General features: G+C 38.1%; 3 protein-coding genes across 5 annotated transcripts; 2 read left to right on the forward strand and 1 right to left on the reverse strand.

The window, feature by feature from the left end:
- Positions 1 to 83: 83 nt before the first annotated feature.
- On the forward strand, positions 84 to 4,359 carry LOC116336001 (transmembrane and coiled-coil domains protein 1-like). The gene is made up of 4 exons (XM_031759794.2): positions 84 to 284; positions 3,151 to 3,324; positions 3,397 to 3,532; positions 3,797 to 4,359. The coding sequence occupies exons 1-4, from the start codon at positions 211 to 213 to the stop codon at positions 4,103 to 4,105; spliced, it is 693 nt and encodes a 230-aa protein (XP_031615654.1). The 5' UTR covers positions 84 to 210; the 3' UTR covers positions 4,106 to 4,359.
- A 322-nt stretch (positions 4,360 to 4,681) lies between these two features.
- On the reverse strand, positions 4,682 to 5,944 carry LOC116336011 (histone H1.8). Its single transcript, XM_031759809.2, has 5 exons — positions 5,734 to 5,944; positions 5,424 to 5,659; positions 5,249 to 5,348; positions 5,123 to 5,172; positions 4,682 to 4,978 (listed from the first exon to the last, which is right to left on the reverse strand). Exons 1-5 carry the CDS (start codon positions 5,825 to 5,827, stop codon positions 4,736 to 4,738), a joined length of 723 nt encoding a protein of 240 aa, XP_031615669.1. The 5' UTR covers positions 5,828 to 5,944; the 3' UTR covers positions 4,682 to 4,735.
- Positions 5,945 to 9,029: 3,085 nt separating this feature from the next.
- LOC120440191 lies at positions 9,030 to 19,030 on the forward strand. Of its 3 annotated transcripts, XM_039612037.1 has the most exons (16): positions 9,030 to 9,100; positions 9,379 to 9,405; positions 9,590 to 9,886; positions 10,471 to 10,785; positions 11,451 to 11,510; positions 12,259 to 12,318; positions 12,763 to 12,849; positions 12,929 to 12,970; positions 13,222 to 13,284; positions 13,438 to 13,539; positions 16,397 to 16,415; positions 16,917 to 16,936; positions 17,077 to 17,117; positions 17,222 to 17,288; positions 17,672 to 17,712; positions 17,794 to 19,030. In XM_039612037.1, the coding sequence occupies exons 1-16, from the start codon at positions 9,067 to 9,069 to the stop codon at positions 17,872 to 17,874; spliced, it is 1,356 nt and encodes a 451-aa protein (XP_039467971.1). In that variant the 5' UTR covers positions 9,030 to 9,066; the 3' UTR covers positions 17,875 to 19,030. The 3 variants fall into 3 exon arrangements, with proteins under 3 accessions (XP_039467971.1, XP_039467972.1, XP_039467973.1); XM_039612038.1 differs by lacking the exon at positions 12,259 to 12,318; XM_039612039.1 differs by lacking the exon at positions 12,259 to 12,318 and having other exon boundaries at positions 12,932 to 12,970.
- The last annotated feature ends 1,308 nt before the right edge of the window (positions 19,031 to 20,338 follow it).

Genomic DNA, 20,338 nt, shown 5'->3' on the forward strand with positions numbered 1-20,338 from the left:
AACCTGAAACACCGGATAGCAGATCGTTTTACGACATTCACAAACCTGAATCAGCGTGAACGTTTCTGTTTCTGACAGATTTACATGTTGTTAAGCAACATGAACGTTGGGCACCAACGTCGTTTTACTGTTTACAACATTTATCGCTTCGATTCCGCTAAACTTTAACACATGCAAAGCAGTTGGATTTTGTTTTAAAAAAGGTGACAAATGTGTCTCAACATATCAACGCTTGAGAGGTCACTGACACCCGACTACGACTCCAAGATGTCACTTGAAGCCAGGTGAGCGTGAAGCGACCAATATAACCAGGAAGAACTGCACAGTCATCAAAAATGATGTTCTTACTACATTCAAGTGTGGGGTTAGGATCTTTATCTCCGTTAGTGTGTGTTAGGTGTAAGTCTGCGGGCTACACACGGGGTACAGCACCAGCAGCTTAAGGGACGACAGCTCCCGGTGAATTAGAGGCGGGCAGGTCGAGCCATATATTGATAGTACCGATACCAACGCTGGTATTGGTATCGGATCGATACTAGCGTGATAGGATCGTTACTTTGTTTCTATCCTCTATGTTCTGTACAAGCCCAGGTGTTTCTTGAAATGTAATAAAAATGTCTTCGAGATTACTGATTTACACCAGGGTCACAGCCAATGTTCCCTCTAAGCTGCGCACGTGCGCACTGCTGGCACGGTCTCTGCGCACAGAAAATCTGTGTTGCGCACAAAAAAAATTAACCTGAATTGAAATTAAAATTAATACTTTAACAATTCTGTTTTGCAGTGTTAGTCAGTGAGTGAGTGGCTGCTCCCATATTGTATTAGAACGATGCCACCTTATCCCATAGTCCAGCCAATAATGCCATTTAATGCCATTGGTATATACGCAGCTAATCAACATCGTTGACAGGCTATGACAGCGTCCTTATGTGCCGACAACGGTCTTTTAGCTGGCAAAGCGGCGTGGCTGATGTGGAGTGAAGCCACGTTAATGACAAGTGTACAACCATTGGAGATGTGAGCAGGACAGACGGAACAATTGACGGAAAAAGTGTGGACTTTATACCAGTTTTTAAACTGTGTTGATAGGCCACTTAAAACCAGAGTTGTGATAAAAAATATATGCAATGTTTGGTTTTCTTCCTGAATACTGTCGTTGTTTATATTTACTGCGGGAAGAAACGGTAAAAACGGCGTTTTATAAGGAAAACGCTCGAAAGCACTCTCCGCCTGTGAGCAAAAACAAACTCCACCCCCCTCCCCCTTTCCTATTCGTCCAAAAAAGTACCATGTCGACCAATCAAAAAATGATATGGCAACGTGGCATCTAGTTGTTAAGAAACGGGGGGAAGTTTTAGGAGTGACGGCGGTGCTTTGATATGTGAGAGATTTGAGACGTTTAGCCCAAATCTTGTGTAGTTAGTGTAGTTTTGCTGTGTGTGTCAGAACAATGAGGCGAGTACTGAATGTTACAGGTGTTACAGGAGTGATACATCTCCTGTTGTCAGGCCTGCAGGTATCAGGCTGTTGTTCTCCTTTATCTCATAAGGGACAGAAATTATTTTTTTCTAGTGGCACAAATGATTTGTGTGGCATCAGATTTGATGCAGAACAGCTGATTGTTCTGTAAATAGTTTGAAATGTTTATTTAAAAATGCCTTGGCTGCATTAAAAAAAAAATAGCTGCAAAAATCTTTGTTGTTTGCCAAACTGAGTTACTTTTTCGAAGAAGTAACTATATAATTAATTGCCCAGCATTGGTTATTATATACTGTATTTTGCAGACAGAGTTACAGGACTCTCTCCCAGACCACAGACTCATAATACAAGTCAGAGCTTTTTTTAAAAAGAAAGAAAGTTGTGTTTTCAAAATTGGAGTTCAAATTATTTTTACTTCCAATAGTGTTAACATACTACACAGGTCAATGACTAGATTTTTTTTACATTTTCATTGTAAGTGGGCTAAAGCAGTTAATTAAAAGTAGTCAAACATAAATATAAATGCTGTCATTTGATTATTTTAATAAACCATGTAACTTGGATGGATTAGATGCTGGCGTGACCACAGTGCACACGTCTGATGTTGCTCACAGTGGTCCAAGGGATCGCTCATGGAGTTTGTGTGTTCGCTCAGACACGTGAAAAATTAGAGGGAACATTGGTCACAGCAAATATTTACTCAGCCAGTCACATGGCAGCAAATTTAACAATGTAAGCATGTTGACATGTTCAAGTCACGTTCCTGACGTTCAAACACTGCATCAGAATGGAGAAGAAATGTTATTTAGGAACTTGACATTCCCATCATAGACATACAGCTGAAACTGCTCAGAGTTTTTGGTCCATGTTGACATGATAGCCTCACACAATGTTTCCAACACTGTGCTGAATCTATACCATGAAGAATTAAGCCCAAAGTGCTCCAACCCATTACTAGTAAGGTGTACCTAATAAAATGGCTGGTGAATGCATATTAACATTTACAACTGTTGGATGTTTCATGCATTCTAGAAATGAGATTTAACACAACATTTACACATGCCCTGGTGTGATGCTGATTGACTGTGATGATGGTTTGGAGTTCTGGGTGGATTTTTATTCCCTCAGTCATTTTTGTAATAAGTTAGTTCCCATTTTATCAGCACAACTTAACAGTGACAAAATGGATTTTTAAAATAAAGCATACTATTTACAGTAGATTTTAAGCAGACACCACACTAAAATGAGTGCTTATAAATTGTGTGTGAAAACTCCCGTAATTCATTTTTGTCCTAATGCTAAAAAACATTGAATTTAAAGTCTTTAATTTAAACATGTTAATTAATTTACATCTCGCTTTTTAAAAAACCAAAAAAACCAAATTGTTTTATTATTTTAAACAGCAGTAAAAGACAGATTTTATCAGTAAGGACACACTGCTCATTGCTTTTTACTGTTAGTGGAAAAAGCATGCTCATGTATGTAGTCACCCCACAGAGGCCCAGTTTGAGGCAGACCAATTTTCAGGTTACAGCAGTCATCTGGAAAGCACGCTGTTATCCATATACCGCTAGTAACAAACAGGAGGCCTCTGCATCTTCTTTCAGTCTAATTATTCAGCAACTGTGGTGCACAATCTGACTAAAATGTCTCTTTCAATATCTTATACAGTAGCTCAAGGGAGTGCACTTGTGACCACAGCGAGGCCTTTGATGATGTACTCAAGTACGTCGGTAAGCTTCAGGAAAGCCAAAGCCAACTTGAGGAACACTTTAAAAACTTAAATGCGAGTTACCAACGAAACTACTCTTTGCTCTTTGAGGACCTTCAAGACCTACAGAACAGGTACTATATTACTCTATACAGAAGTGTAGGCTGAAACCATCTGCTGTTTTGATGTAGTGTTATGTTTTGCAGAAGGGAATCTTTAGAAGAGCGATTCATTGACTTGACAGAACAGTATCAGAATGACGTTTGGAACTTGAAAAAAGAGTTAGCCGCCACAGCAGAGAAGAGTGCTGATCGGTCTTTTGATGCAACACAAGATTTTTATGTAAGTTTCAAATAATGTTTTCCCATGACAAGAGACGTTGTTCCAGTATTTAACCGATGTGATGATTCTTCCTTTCTGTACAAAATAATAATAAAAAAAAAAAAATCCAGATTTACTCTTTACTATTCCACCTCAGAAAAAAAAGAAACAGATTCTGCCAGCGCTAAAAAGATGCCAGGCCCTTTTTAACCACAATAAGGGCTTTGTAGCTGCTCTTCTTCTCCTTGGGTATTAGAAAACTTCAATTTTGTCTCTGGCCTGCAGGAGGTGCTGGAGGATTGTGAGAGACGCCAGTTCAAGCTGGAGCAGCAGCAGAAAGAAGAGGACGCAGTGCATCCAGAAACACGGGCCAATACCACTGCACAGACACTACTTGAAAAACTAATCGATGTATCGCTAGCCTTTGTAACTGTGCTTTTGGTGCTGATGTCCACAGTGAGCAGCTGGGTGGCCCCATTTTTCAAGACAGCCCGTCGAATGCTTTGCACCCTGCTTTTTCTGATCCTTTTGTCTTTTCTGTGGAGGCACTGGGATGTTATTTTAGAGTATCACCATTTACACTTCGGCAATTAACATCCTGGAAAAAAATAAAATGAATGCAGGCACCACTCATCTTTATTAATGTAGTGAAAGGAAACTTAAATCTAGTGTATGAGTCTTACTACAGAAAGCAACGGCCCGTACAGTGAAGTCAGAGTTACACAGGAATGAATCCTTTGTTTACAGGACAAACCTACAGCTGAGGATGGTCAACATATTCTCACAGGGACATGCACCGATTAATAGAAACAGGGACTCAATTTGGTGAAGAGACCACTAGGTCAGCTTTGTTAAAAAGCTGTCTGCTGATATGGTTCATTCTCAGACAGCCACCACCTGAATTTTAAGTTCAGAATGTTTGCAGATGGACACCCTTTTTATTTTGAAACCAGGTTACACAGCATTATAGACTCGCAGTCATAAACTCACAAGTACAAAAATCTGTCAGGTTTATTTATTTTTAGGACATGTTAGACCTTCAGTAGTACAAATGCAGACCGTCTGAAGTAAATTAGGGGCCAGATTCAGTATATTTGCAATGCTCGGGTTTAGTCATTGCATAGTCAAGTATTAAAGGTCATTAGAATATACTCAAATTGACTCAAGAGCTAAGAATTTAGATTTATTTGACAAACGATATAAAAACAGTTTAGAATTACAAGTTCAATCTGCAGACTTTGTCCCTCGTTTTCCGTTTGATTTAGAAGCCACTGTACTGTCCGCTTTGGCAACCTTAGCCTTTCCAGGCTTTGCCTCCTTCGTTTTCTTTGCTTTAGTTTTGGTCGAGGCAGCAGTTTCCTCACCATCCCCAGTCGGTTTAGCTTTTTTAGCCTTTGGCTTCTTTGCTGGAGCAACCTTTGATGTAGAAGCCTCTTCATCCTTTGACTTTCTGAGAGGCTTTGAGTCCTAAAAGGCAAAAGGGGAATTTAGGAGCCACAGGTACATTGAATGAAAGCCAGAATTTTACATTCTCTCCAGTGTTCATAAACTATTTTACCAGACAAGAGATGCAGTGAAAACTGACATGTTCAGGACACTGCGCCCGCTCACCTCTTTAGACTTCGTTTGTCCATTTGCAGCGTCTTTCTTCTTTGTGGCACCTGTAAGAAATGACGAGTTAGACACAGAGTAACAGCTTAAATTACTGCTCACTCGCGGTTTAACGGTCTTTCATACCCGCTTTGCTGGGCTTCTTGGCTCCATCCTTGGCTGCTTTTGGAGACTTCTTCACACTGGGCTCTGCGTTTTCGGCTTTTGGTTTAGTCTTTGGTGCAAGCTTAAAATAAAGACGAAACCTGTCAGTGACATTTGAACTCTTCGTTTGAACGCAGCTGCTGATGTAACCGCTTACCCTAAATCTCCTCGTGGCCGTATTCGCGCTGGAGTTTCCAGGCTTAACCAGCGTCCCATTTTCCACTCCCTTCTTCAGGTTTTTCCGAACTAAAGTCTTCAGCCTCGCCAAATCCACCGACGGGTATTTTTCTGTGATATACTTCAGTATCGCCTGGGATGAAACCCCTTTGCGCGAGTCCAACGCTTGAAGTGCTTCTTTCACCATGATCGCCGTGGATGGATGAGGCGCAGCATCTACGCAGAGAACATTTACATATAATTTTTCAAGTTCGTTCTATCTTAAAGATTTTCGCCGTTTGCGCACAGACCTGATTTCTTTCCCGGCTTCTCATCCACCGACGCTTCGCTTGTGGACGATTCGGACGGATCAGTGGAGTGCGCTGGTGGCCTTTTGGGAGGCATTGCACTAAAATATAAAAACAGGCCACAATAAAGATAGACAAGCTAAAGTCTTAAAATATGCGTGCTCTCCTTTCTTGGCAACTGTCTCCGTTTTTATGCAGTTGTTTCCGGTATAATGAGACCAGGTGAACGGCATCGCACCAGGTGTGGTAAATTAGGATTTGAAAGCCACCGCGGATTCATCCAACTTAATGTGTTATCACTCAATCCTGTCACCTCATCCGGAGTCAAAACACCCAAGCAGTGCTTCAAATGCACAGATAGCAAGACGACATTGAAACAACGCTGACTTTTCATTTGAATCGTCGTGGTTGAGACTGAAATACTGATGAAACTTGACGGTGTGACCACAGTGACATATGTTTTAATTGGTTGATCGAGATTTTCTCGCTGACAAAAATACGGTTTAATCTTGGTAAATTTTACTTGGGAATGATATTTAAAAGTCACAGATTTTTGACCAAGAGACGAACCTACCCCGGGACTGAAACGCACTTTATCACATTCATATCTTTGCTGATTGTATTTGGCACTTTATGCAACCATTTGCACCTCTTTAATTAACATGATATTTGTAATAGTAAAATAAACTGTTTTGGGTGGTTAAATGTTATGCTCAAAATTAGCTTTTGAGATGTGAATTTAATCATTTTTAGTTTTAAACAAGTTTTTGACAGATTTCTAAATTTTCACGTGCTTTATTCACATTGTGTTTTTGTATTTTCTTTTGTAGTTGGTGCAAATGCACTACACAGAATTTTCCTTTAGCTATAAGCAGTCCATCCAGCCTATGTCTAGGCTGGATGGAGGCAGGACATCACAGAGGTAGGAGTAAATTCCCCAGACATGATTTCAAGCTAAGTAAAATATTATAAAAAGTATTTAACGCGAGTTAAATGAACCCGTGTTTATTTCAGTGATAGGTAGAGTTTAATAAGAAGTTTAATAAGGATAAATATATTTCAACACCATTACACAATTTATCCTGGCTGTAAATACAAAAGTACAATACTCTGAAGTATTGAGTATTGTTAGTAATTTGCCATTTAATATAAGTTGAAATGCCGCAAAAGTGATTAAAAAACAATGTCAGAATTCAGCATTGATTAAATGAAATGTTTTTCTTTATCTAACTGGAACATTGCATGTTGATGTACATCAGTATGCCAAAATTAAAAGATGCCAGGTTATAACGAAACTGATCATTTATATCTGTAGTCCCAGGCCAGGTCACATAAAACATTAAAATGAACAAAGACATAAAGATATACAACAAAAGCAAATGCATAAATGAGTTCAGTGAGTTCCCTATTTTTTTTTTATTGCTATTTGGCTTTCTTACTGAAGTTCTGCAGTCATGTTGTTAGTATTATCTCAATATTATCCAAGGGTCCAAAACTGATTAAGAAACAATATCAATGCTCAATGCAGATTTCACAAAATTTAGACTGATAGCACAACGTTGAACAACTATTGTTTGCTATCTGAGTGTGCACACTTGTCTCTGTGTCAAAAGCAGATGCGTGTCACACATTGTAGAGGTGCGAAAATGACCTCTATTTCAGTAATAACCACCTTAGTGGCTTCTGTGTTCTCACAGATAAAATTATCTGGTAGAGAAAAAGGACAGGAACTAAATTTGTATTCACAACTCATGACTGAAACTTTGTATCTAATTTACATATGAAGCAAGAACAAATTTAGACTGCTCAGTGACTACAGAGGCAGACCTGTGATGACTGTAAAAATGTTTGCATAGGTGAGGATGAGTTCATGCTTGAGTTCCACCTTGGGTCCAGAAACGCCTACAAACAAAAAATGGCTTTGATATGTTTATATTCAGGACTTCAGAAACTCAGCAGCGGCTCCTCTGAAAAGAGTGGTGGTGGTGGAGTGGAGTGGTGACATGATGGGTTTTCCAGTCAGAGTATGTTCTATGAATTTTCCTCTGGGGCCACACAGGAAACTGTGACTGTTGTGGTAAGCTTATAATGGGATAAAATTAATATTAAACAGAACTGAGTCCAGCTTATTGGTGCAGCCCTTCACAACAGTCCCAATTTCTCATGTGGTCCCTTGTTGTGGTCCCTTGTTGGAGAATATTAGTTCTCCATCCATTTATTGAATTTGGATGCAGCATGCACCATTACATTATGTGACTTTATTTCTTTTTTGTCTATTTCATAGAGAAACAACAGCTCCAGTAACCCTAAAAGATACAATGTAGAGGGCTCCATTTTGCATCCTTTCCCCGCCACCTTCTTATGAACTATAGTCTCCATGCGTTCATGTGTCTACAGACATACAACAAAAGAAACACAAATATGATGATTTGCAATGAGCCATTGATTGAGATGTCTTAAATGTTGGATATGTAGAGCGCTCTGTTATTGCCTCTGGATTGCAAGTTGGTTAAAAAAAATCATGTCGATCATCATCTATAGTCATGATTACAACATTATTTCAGTATTATCAGAGAGTGCAGATGTAATTAAATTTAGGCTGATAGTGCAATGTTGAACATCTTAATGCATTCTCAATCATTCAGGTAAGAAAATCGCCAAAAGTTGATTCTGTTCATCTGGATGTAGTGTTTTCAGTGAATGCAGCACTTTCTGAATGTATCGTTCTCCCTCTGAAAAAGCTACGTCCAACTTTTGAGAATGTTGAACATCGTTTCAACTGTTGTTTAGTGCGCACTTTTGTCTGTGTCAAAAGCAGATGTATATGATATGTTGTAGAGGTGTTAAAAGGTGTTAAAAAAAATCTGTATTTCAGTTACCTCTCATCACTGAAGCTTTGAATGAATCTATATATGAAGCAAGAACATATTTAGACTGCTCAGTGACTAAAGAGGCAGACTATCAGGTAACAGCAGATACAAAAGATAAAATATGCGCTTTATGAATGTCTTATGAACTAACTTATGAATACTTCATGTGTTGCAATGCTTTGAAAATAAATGCAAGTGATGCATGTGTGCAGATAGTGAGGCCTTTAAACCACACAAATTCAAAGTAAATGATGCTCAAATGTGCTCTTCTCATTAGCCTCTTTTCACCCCTCTGCTGTGGTTCTTTGTTTCACAGTAAAACACGTATGGGTATTTTCGAAAGCTGCATCATTGTGACCTTTGAGTGATGTTCAGTGCTGTTGCTTCCTGTCTTTTTAGTTTGAACAAGTTCTGCAAAATGACAATCACTCTGTTCAATTTGGCTGTTGTAGTATTCAGCTTCATCATGACTGGACACCTGCTGTTTGTCATCCTCATGAGTAAGTTAATTCTCTGTAGATTTCACCATAAATGAACTCAGGGTCATCTTTGCAAATAATCTGTAACCTACATTTTTCATGGCTGGTGATTCTATGCAGGTTAGTTTATCGAGAAACTATTGTTCTTGTTGGATTAAATTAAATCTGCATTTATACAGACTCCGAGAAGAACTGGTTCAAACTTTAACAGTTTAAATGTTTAAATGTTACATATCTGTTATTATCCAGTTATTAACACATGCATGTATTTCCCTTTTTAAACATGTTATTTCTGACAGTTTCCTCTCATGAGTATCAAGTCCAAGGTCAGTCTGCAATTTACACTTTTCATTTCAAACTGTTCTTTTAGCATCATATGAACTGATACAGTCTGCAAATAACCGAACAAAGTTTTCACACATTGTTTGTTTACAACAAATCTCTCATTCAGAGTGTTGACATAACAACCTTTTAGATATTTGATACATGTCTTTCCCTCTAATCTTTCAGCTCTTCTTCCACCAACACTGACAGTGAACACAGCAGAGATCTCAGAGACAGACTCAGTCACGTTACACTGTCAGGCACCAGCATTTGCCTCAGTTCATCACTGTTATTTTTATACTGGGGAGCAACAAGGTAACAAAGGCGTCTCATGTCTGCAGTCACTGACAGGAACTGAACTGCTGTTTATGTCACATCAGAGTTCACCTGCTGAGGTCAAAGTCAGATGTTTTTACACAGTGGAGGACGGATCTGTGAATTCTCCTTCAGCGCACAGTAACTCATCCTCCATCAGCATACAAAGTAAGAGACTCTTCTTCCTGTTATTAGATCATTTAACATACAATTACCTTTAGCAGGAATCTGGTGGACAGTGTTTCATGTTTAGGAGAGTGTGTTAAAGTTAATTGTTACAGTTGTTGTCAGTTATTACTTTGCAGGTGTTTGGTTATAAACATCTGGCCTACTGCGCTGAACTAAATTTGCAGATACAAAAACCTGATACAGAATCACTGTTTGTATTTCATATAAAAACTTGTTATGATAAAATTATGTTGGATTTCAGTTACACCTTTCTGTCTGTTCATATTAACAGACATGACGCGATGGTCCAGTTCATATTTAACCAGTTCAACATGTGTTTCTCACGCATCATCTGTGATGAATGTCAGATTTTACTGATTCGTCGAATACATGTAAAATACATTACAACCTCCATGTGGTGTTAAAAGAAATTTCAGGGGATTAAAAAATGTTGTAAAATATGATGACTGAGTGTTACAGTAGGACAGTTGTGATTATCACCACCGCTGTCGTTGTTGTTGTACTGGTAAAACATGCAAAATATGTGACAGATATTTAATGATACTCCATTGATCTTCATGCAGGTCAAAAACCAGAGATGAGTGTTCAGCATTTTGATGGGGAATCTGTTCTCATCACTTGCTCTCTGCCTGTATCTGTGAAAGACAATACAAGATGTAATCTGTACTTTGGAGAAGCAAGTCGTTCAGTCTTAAATGAAGCTGTCTCAAAGGAAAGCAGCATAAAAACCAAACAGAGGTTCTGCCAGTTTTATGTTGCAGTTGCTGATTTTTTGAGGCATTTACATTTTGTTCAGCAAAAAGATGCCAGCTGTGATTACAGTTTGGAAAATGAACCCAACTCTTTGTCACCTCGCAGTGATCAATACAGCTTGAAAGGTAAGTCCAAGAAAAACTGAATTATTTTTATGTGACAAGTTAATGAAAGTGTTTAAGTGCTGGTGAATATTCACATTGATCTGATCAGAAATTTCACTTTTTGAAGAGTTTCAAGTTGTTACTCCTGTTATTCTGATTTCATTTCACTTGAGCTGATTGCATTTCTGACTGTGGGTCCATATTGGAAAAATTACACTTCACAATAAATAAAACAGCTTCATAAGCCTGATTTTTTAAATGTGTATAACAGTGCAGCCATGCTAGTGGCTTCTGTGTTCACAGTCCAGCTAATTAAATTCTTGATTAAAGCTCACAGTGTTAATGATAAGATTCAGGTTTTACCAAAAATAGCAAATTATTATTATGATCACTATCTTACAAAGTATATGTCAGGACTTAGTAAGCAAGGCTACAGGAGCTTTTATTTTTGCAGGTATGTGGTTATCTGGGGCTCATCACCTGCAATTTAAATTTAATGAGAATCTACTAAATGTTTCCAAAGTGGTGAACTGACTGATTAACTCACACTGTCATTAGTATAACTGCACAGCTAAATCAGTTTGATTCAATTTTTTAGTTTTAAATGATGTCTGCTGCAGTGATTCCAAAAATAACAAAAAACAAAAAAACCCAACACATTTTTGTTGTTTTTCTTTTCCCTGTAGATATTGTGGAAAAAGAACCACCAGTGACTGTCATGAAATCATCATTTTCCGCGACCGCAGGTAATATGCACAATACACATAAATATCAACCCAGATCATCATCACACGTCGCTTCTTTCAAAGGTTTTGAACTCTTTGTGTATATTTATGCAGCAGCATCAAGAATCAACAGGTCCAGTACTTCCACTTCCACGGTTTCTGTGAACTCACCACCAGGAGCTAAATTACTGATGTGTTTTGTGCTGTATTATTTAATCACCAAATTACAAGGGCTACAGTTAGTCTGACACCAGTCCAGCTCTCAAAAGAGTTGAAAATAGCATCAGCTGACAGACTGTCATTGCATCAATAATGCAAAGATACATTGCTGTGAAAGTTTTATGTCTGTTTTATTTCTGTAGGCTCAGACGCACAAGCAGTGGTGTGTACTTGACCAAAAATAAGCTTTAATTCAATTTTCAGGTTAACATGCTTACATACATTCTGCTAAAGCTACAATTTTGATGCTTAGCATGAATGATAAAGCTTAGTCTCTCACTATGACTCATGAACACAACAACCGTGTTTATTTAGAGGAAGAGTTTGTCTTCTTGACATTCACAGAGTTTTGCACCATAAATCAAGTACAAGTGGTCATGATGTGACTTCCAGGAAGAGTTCATAGGTGCATGTCAGAAGCTTGAGAGAGTGATTTAAATTAATACGTTTTTAAAACTTTCGTTTAGAAATTACTCAGTTTGAAGTGATTGCATAAAAACAAAAAGATAATGATAATAATAATAATAATAAAAAAATCCTTTTACTCTAGACATTATGGAAAGAGAATCAACAATGACAGACACAAAACCATCATCTACTCTAACCATGGGTAGGTGTTAGATACAATACTTGTAAAATAAATCCAGAATATCATCACACATGACTCATTTAAATAATTTTAGACACTTTTTATGCATTTATGCAGCAGAATTAATTCCCACCACATCAACTGCTTTCACTTCTATCTCTTCTGCGACCTCACCATCATGTAACTAAATTACTGATACGTCTCATTAGTTAAACACAAACAATGGCCTATATGCATTGTATGCAGTTTTTTCAGTTTTCAGCAAATCTTTTCACATTAAAGCTAAGTTGTGGAATTTTGTTGCAATATATTGCATCAAAATATATATATTATGTTGTTTTCTTTACTGTAGTTAAATCTTTATTAGTGATACAGAAAAGAAATGCTGTAACAAATATTTACTTTAAAAATTGTGATATATTTGACATTGCGTTATTTATTTTGTATTTATGTGTTTTAAATTAGTAACTACTACTAATCTAAACCATGCAACTAATATGACCTCTGCAACCACAAAAGCTGAGGACATGACATCAGGAAGGAGTAACACAGGTGAGACCGTTATGAGTACACTGAAAATGCAAAGTTATGTTGTTGTAAAAGTTTTTGTAATATTTCTGTTTTATTTCAGTAGATCACACATTTGAAAAACCTGTAAATAAAACAAACACTGGTACGTCATAAAACCAACCCACACAGGAGTAAAGTATTTCACATTGTGTATTTTTCAACAGTCATTAAGTGGTAAATGATTGATTCTTATATAGCGCTTTAAGACTGTCTCAGAGCTCACAGTGCTAATTAAAACTGTGGATTAAATTTATCACAATTTTTGTCCATACAACTGTCTTCCCTTTGAATTACAGAACATCAGCACACATCACTTCTTTAAAAGGTCTTTAACACTTTTTTGTATTTCTGCAGGAGAATCAAGTCCCAGCACACCCAGTGCTTCCACTTTTACCACTTCTGGGACCTCACCATCAGGTAATTAAATTACTGATGTGTTATTTGTGGCATTATTTAATCAGAAATTAAAATGTTAATCTAAGCCATATATTTAGTGTGAACTTTAGTACAGAGACATAGAACTGTCCAACTTTTGAGTTAAAAATGAGATGTGTTTGTGATCTCAAACAGGAACGTGGACACTGACTGTTGTGTTAGTCGTCGTTGGTTTCGGTGTAACTGTGGGCGTCATTTTACTGGTGCTGATGATTCTTAGATCTAAAAGAAGAAATGGTGAGATTTATATTAATCGCTATGTGAAAGTATTTGTCAATGTGCAGATGGATATTAATGTTAGAGTATAACATTTACAGATTTAAATTGATTGCATTAAAACTGATTTCATATTAGATTGCTCTGGTTACTCTTCTTGCCATCAGTCAGTAATAAAAAATTATTTTATGCAATAATATGTTAAGTAGTGTTAAGGATTTAGCAAATAATTGTATTTTTAGATTTCTTGTATCAGAATCAGAATCAGAAAGACTTTATTTATCTCCAAGGGGCAATTAAGATACAACAGAGCAGCATGACGTTAAAGATAAGGACAGGGCATAAACAGGCAGTAAGAGTGAGATAATAAATACACAGTATATACACAGTTTTAAAATTAAAGTGACTGAAAGGTGAATAAATAACTGTAAGTGACTAAAAGTGAATAAAGTGTCGGCAGTATAAAAAGAGTGTAGAGTAGTTTATGTTTCTGGTGTGGAAAATGTTCTTATCGGCTGGAGTTAAAAAGCAGAGTGGCTTTGGGGACAAAGGTGGCTCTCCTCCTCTCAGTCCTGCAGGAAATGCAGCGGAAGCGTCGCCCAGAGGGGAGCCACTGAAATGCGGGGTGAAGAATGTGAGAGGGGTCACTGATGATTTTGGCTGCCTGTCTAAGGCTACATCCACACTAGCCCGGATAGATTTGAAAACGACGTTTTCATCTGAAAACGCTCCGCGTCCACACTAGCGTTTTCAGTTGTTTTCACAGAGTTTTGCGTCCACATTGAAACGGATGAAAACGCTTATGCTCCAGTCCTGCGTTTGCGCAAAAGCGAGTGAGAATTAAAGAATTTGAAGAAAAGCTATCTGGAGCATGTACAAACTGATATTCATCTTTTTCAGGGCTGTCAAAATTGAGAGCAATCAAAACAACTGCTGTATAATGCCCTCCGCTATCTTTGTTTATTTGGTAACATGACTGCATCACATGACTAAAATATGTCATTGTTTTAGAAAGTCTGCGTTTTCGTGTGTCCACACTGCGACGGGACAGCTGCGTTTTGAAATGTATGCGTTTTCGAGAGGGTTTTTAAAACGCTGCGTTTTTCCTTGAGGAAAGCGCCATCTCAGTGTGGACGGGGGGCCAAAACAGAGAGAAAACGATGCGTTTTCAAATGAAAACGCATTAGTGTGGACGTACCCTTAGGGCCTGTTGGCTGAAAACCTCTGCCAGAGTTCTGACAGGCAGGCCAATGATTTTAGAGCACACTGATGCAGTGCACTGCAGTCTGTTCCTGTTCTGAAGGCTGAGGGAGTGGAACCAGCAGGTGATGGAGAAGGTCATGATGCTTTCCAGGAAGGCATAGTAAAAAGTCATCATGATGGGTGTGCTGACTCCAAAGGAGTTGAGTTTCCTAAGAATAGAATAGAATAGAATTCAACTTTATTGTCATTGCACATGTCACAGGTACAGGGCAACGAAATGCAGTTTGCATCCATCCAGAAGTGCTTTAGCCATGATATAGATATATTACAATATATATTAGCAATAATATAGATATGTAAGTATATTACAGAAATGGGTCTATTATGGTATGTTATAATGTACACGGTATGAAGTATGTTATGAATATTCTATAACTATAAGTATGTACAGGCTGTAGTGAGTACAAGCTATGTACAGGCTATGAACAGGATATAAATATGAAAAACTATACAGAATATGAAGTCAAAGGAGTTTGCAAAGAAAAGCGTCTGGACTTCTTTGAGTTGCTTGAAGACGTTTCACCTCTCATCCGAGAAGCTTCTTCAGTTCTAAGGTCAAATGGCCGAGAGTCCCAGATTTAAACCCAGTGGGAGTATCCCCCCAAGGAGGGACAAAGGACCCCCTGGTGATCCTCTAATCACATGCGCCAAGGTGTGAAAGCGGGTGTGGGACCTAATCAGCCAGGGTTTCGGGTGAAACCTGGCCCCACCTTGGTTTCACACCTTGTCAGGAATTCACATGACAAGGTGGGGCCAGGTTTCACACCTTGGCCCCACCTCTTACATATACTTTGTAAGACGCTTTTCTTTGCAAATTCCTTTGAGCATAAAAGTTGTTGAGCTCGTTGAGGAAGGAGACATCAGAGGATGTGGGGGAGGGTTTGGTGGTCCTGTAGTCTGTAATGGTCTGGAGTCCTTGCCACATGCGTCGGGGGTTGGAGTTGGAGAAGTGTTCTTCTACCTTCTTTTTGTAATGGTGTTTGGCTTTTTTGATGCCCTTCTTTAGATTAGCCCTGGCTGTACTGTAGGCGTGTGCATCTCCTGACCTAAAGGCGGTGTTGCGGGCCTTCAGGAGGAGACGAACATCCCGGTTCATCCAAGGCTTCTGGTTGGGGTACATGGTGATCCGTTTCTGGGTGGTGACACCGTCTGTGGTTTTGGAGATGTAATCCAGTACAGATGAGGCGTACTGGTCCAGGTCTGTGTGGGTGAACATATTCCAGTCTGTGTTTTTAAAGGAGGTATAGCCGTTGGTGGCACCTCCTGAGAATCTCCTCTGTGTTGGCAGAGAATTTCAGGTGGTTGTCAAAGATGGCTCCCAGGTATTTGTACTCCTCAACTACCTCCACTGGCTTCTCATGGATGGTGATGGTGACTGAAGCACCCAGATCCCTCTGCCTACTGGAGAAGGTCACCACCATCTCTTTGGTTTTGCTCAGGTTCAGTTCAAGTTTGGAGCTGTCACACCACTCTACAAACTCTACTTGTACTGCTTTTATACTTTCAGGAGGTCTCATTGAATGAAAGTTTGTAGGTTTGTGTATGTTTGTTGAACTGCTGTAAATGAGCCACTGACTGTAAAACTGATCTGATTCTTTATTTCTATTTTTCTCAGACAGATATTCTCCAAAGAGGTAAGAAATCTATTTTTCAGCAAACTTGAGCTTTCCCTTAATAAATGTTGATCACATCTCCCCTTTCATTCCTGGACATTATTTTACAAAATGCAGAAGCAAGTGTGTGTACAGAAACATGAGTTAAAGCAATGAAATAAAAGAAAATAGCTAAATACAGAATTATTCCTTCTTTTGAAATTAAAATATAATGAGGGGAAAAAGTTACTCATTTGCTCTGACTCACAGTGAAACCATCTAATTGTCATTACTCATGAGTTATACATCTGTCTAACCCCATTTACACAACCCAGCCAGAAACACTGTAGGGTGGACAATGCCTTCAAATCCCAGAGTCTTTTCAAAGTAAAAGCCATCTTGTGTCTCACATGGGTTCTAACAATTTTTACTGTCCTATAATTTTTAAACCGACCGACCAAAAGAAATCCACATTAAGCCAGCTTTTTATTTTCATTGTAATTTAATTTAACCTTTGTCTCCCTTTATTTATTTTACTTGTAGGTTTAAAGCCAAAACCACAGGTATTTAATTTATTTAGCTGCCAGTATTACTGCATTCATACATTGCATGCCTTAAATTGCACTGTAACATGGATCAATAGAGTAGACAGTAGTGCATGTATTTTTATTCACTGAGATTTTTTTATTTACCTCTGCTGCAGATGACTTTGTATGCATGACAAATACTGACCATGGAGGAATGGTAATGCAAATGTACATTCGCATAACTTCAATATTCAGTAATTTAATTACAAAAGGTGCATTCATTTGTAATGTGTTATCAATTATTTTCTCTGTTGGATAAAGCCACTTGTAAGTAATGATGGAGCCTACAGTGTGATCACTTCAGTGGCTGCTGTCAGATGTACTACTGGTGAGCAACAGGATTTTTTTTTCAAACTTTAAACCTATCTAAATTCTGTTTAGTACAATATGGAGAAAAAAATTCATGGTGTAATCATAGCCTAGCTGTGGGAATGTGTACCAGTGGTGATAAAATAGTTTATGAGAGCAGGGGGTAGAAACCTAAACACCTACTGTATATGAAGGGGGCTTTACATAAAGGCTGTAAATTACATTGGTTATGCATAGTTAATGAAATATGTGTTTAAAATTAAGTGAAAAACTTTATATGTTTATAAGTTTTTTTTTCTAAGATTTACTTTTGACTTTAGTGAGAGGGGAATCACATGCAGTAAATGCATCTGTATCTGCCTGACTGAAAGTAATTTTAGGATGTGATTCTCTTACTTGCAGGTGCAGAGAAACTGAACAGAGAAGAGTTTAAACATGACGAGGTAAGTGACACCTGAGGTGCAGAAAATCTTTTCTGAGCTTAACTGATGCTGCAGACTTAAAGGACTGTCTGTTTTCTCCAGTCTGATGTTTATCATGTATACGCCACCATCTCTGAGGAACGAGCTACACCAGTCCCACAGGATATGCTGCAGGCACACTGAAACATTTAAACCTTTCATACTGTGCTCTAGCAAAAACCTGAGATGCTGATGCCTTCCTGTAAACTTGAAGCAGTCTGGCCATTCTCCTCTGACCTTTGGCATCAACAAGGCATTTTACCTGAGAGAACTGAAGCCCACTGGGCATTTTCTCTTCTGTGGAGTGTACAGATCAACAGTTTGAACACTACTCAGAAAGGCATGTCTGCCACCAACAACCATGCATCCTGTTCAAAATCACTCAAATCCCCTTTCTTCTCCATTCTGATTCCCATTTTGAACTTTAGTGGGTCATCTTGATTATATAAAAAGGCCTAAATTCACTAAGTTTCTGCAATTTGATTAGTTGATTAGGTGTTTGCTTGAATAATCAGTTAAACAGCGGTAATTAATAAGTGTACCTAATAGCTGCACCTAATAAAGTGTCTGTTTACTGTATACAGAAAATACATTGAAAAACAACAAAGCCAGATTTAATTGACTTTAACATGAAAAGTGTAAACAAGAACAGAGACTATGAACATTTAACAGAATCATGTGGAGATTAAATGTTTGGCTGATATATGGTCAGGGTATTGTGGAAATTAATGCTGAATTAAAGCAAAATATAATTTTACAAAGTTATGTGTGTGTGTGTGTGTGTGTGTGTGTGTGTGTGTGTGTGTGTGTGTGTGTGTGTGTGTGTGTGTGTTTGTGTGTGTGTGTGTGTGTGTGTGTGTGTGTGTGTGCAGATAGTGAGGCCTTTTACCCAGACAAAGCCAAAGCAATATGCTGCAATGTACAAACACATTCATCTTATCTTTATTTCATCCTCCCTGTGGTTCTTTTATCTCAGTGCAACATGTATAGAAATTTACGAAAAGCTGTTCTTTGTGCATCTTTGTGGCCTTAATGTGTCAGTGCTGTTGTTTCCTGTGGTTTTTAGTGTGAATGGGTTTTGAAAAGTGTATGCAGTACTGAATACTACAGTTGTAGTATTCAGCTTCATTATGGACAGCTGCTGTTGTCATCTTCATGTGTCAGCCAAACCTCCTGAAGAAATTTTTATCTGTGTTATTGCTCTATTCTGTTTATTAATTTACTGAAAAACTGTGGAGTCCGAAACTTATTTCGTCAGTGTGACAAATGCAATGTACCTTGATCTGGACTTTCACTTCTAATCAACAATATTAAAAATTTAATAGTTTTAATGTGCCTGCATTTGGTCACTTATTGAATTTATTAAATATAATTTTGGATTTTACTCTTTCTGGGCACTCTAGAGTGTTTTAGAGTTTTCACTCTCTGGGGAGCATTTACTTCTAAGCATATAGTGTTGTTCATTTTGTTTTCTTTGTTCATTTTAAATGTTGAAGTTTGTGGTGCAGTAAAAATCAGGTAGGGGGTCACTTGACATGTTTATTTTGATTATATAAACAATGTGTTTTGATTACAGAAATTGGAGAAATCAATTTCCTTTCTCTCTACATATAGTGAAAGAGACTCAGTTATGTCCTAAGGCATTGCATCCTGAACCGTGCTTTTTTTATGTTGTTTTTTGTGGAATTAAAAAAAAAATCTTTATTGGTGATAGAAAAAAGAAATAAAGGAAAAGTATTTCTTTTTAGAAATTTGTGACATGCGCCAAATTATAATAGATATTCAATATTTTTTATTTTAAACTATTTGTTACTGTTTTATCTCAGACCTACAGTTCAAAATCAGGAGACAGGATCACAGGTAAGCTTCTTGTGTGTTCATCAAAAATGCAAACTGTGAAAAGTCAGACACTGGACTGTTTAACTTTCTGCATAAAGGTCCACCCTGCACTTTTGTGTAACACCACTTTGAGCCATGAGATGGTGTAGTCAGTGGTTGGAGTCTTTCATGAGCAAACAGGAGAAGAAGATGAAATGCTGATGAAACCCAGATGTAGCAGAATGACACATAAATCTAATGAATCTAACGGTGGAAATGATCATAACCAGCACCAACTCTTAGAAAACATGATTAGAAACAATAAAAACAGGAAACTACCAGGTAAACTCCAGTACTGGAGACATCGCTTATAATGATGGCGATGATGAAAATGAAAAAATCTAACCACTACAACACTATTATCTCATTCTAAATGCTTTCTGCAGTCGAGCTACAATAACACATTTTTGTTAAACACCGCCATCTAGTGGTGAAGGTCTATTAAAACAAACAATGGAGCTGATTTGAAGTCTACACGCCCAGCCTCATGTGACGAGAGTATGTAGACATTTCTTGGAGTATGAAAGATTTGATACGACTGACTGGCACCCACACTCCTCCGGTTTTGGATGAACCGGACAGAAGAGTGAAAGCAAAGCAACCTACAACCTGCTATCGAACTGGAGGGTAACAGATGTCTCTGCTGTTGTACTGGCAACAAAGCCCCTGCACCCCACTTCCACCGGGTGCACCTTGATCTTCCAGCCTCAGTCCTCTGCCTCAGCTGCCA

The sequence above is a fragment of the Oreochromis aureus genome, linkage group 5 (genome assembly GCF_013358895.1).
Source record: "Oreochromis aureus strain Israel breed Guangdong linkage group 5, ZZ_aureus, whole genome shotgun sequence".
Taxonomy (NCBI): domain Eukaryota; kingdom Metazoa; phylum Chordata; class Actinopteri; order Cichliformes; family Cichlidae; genus Oreochromis; species Oreochromis aureus.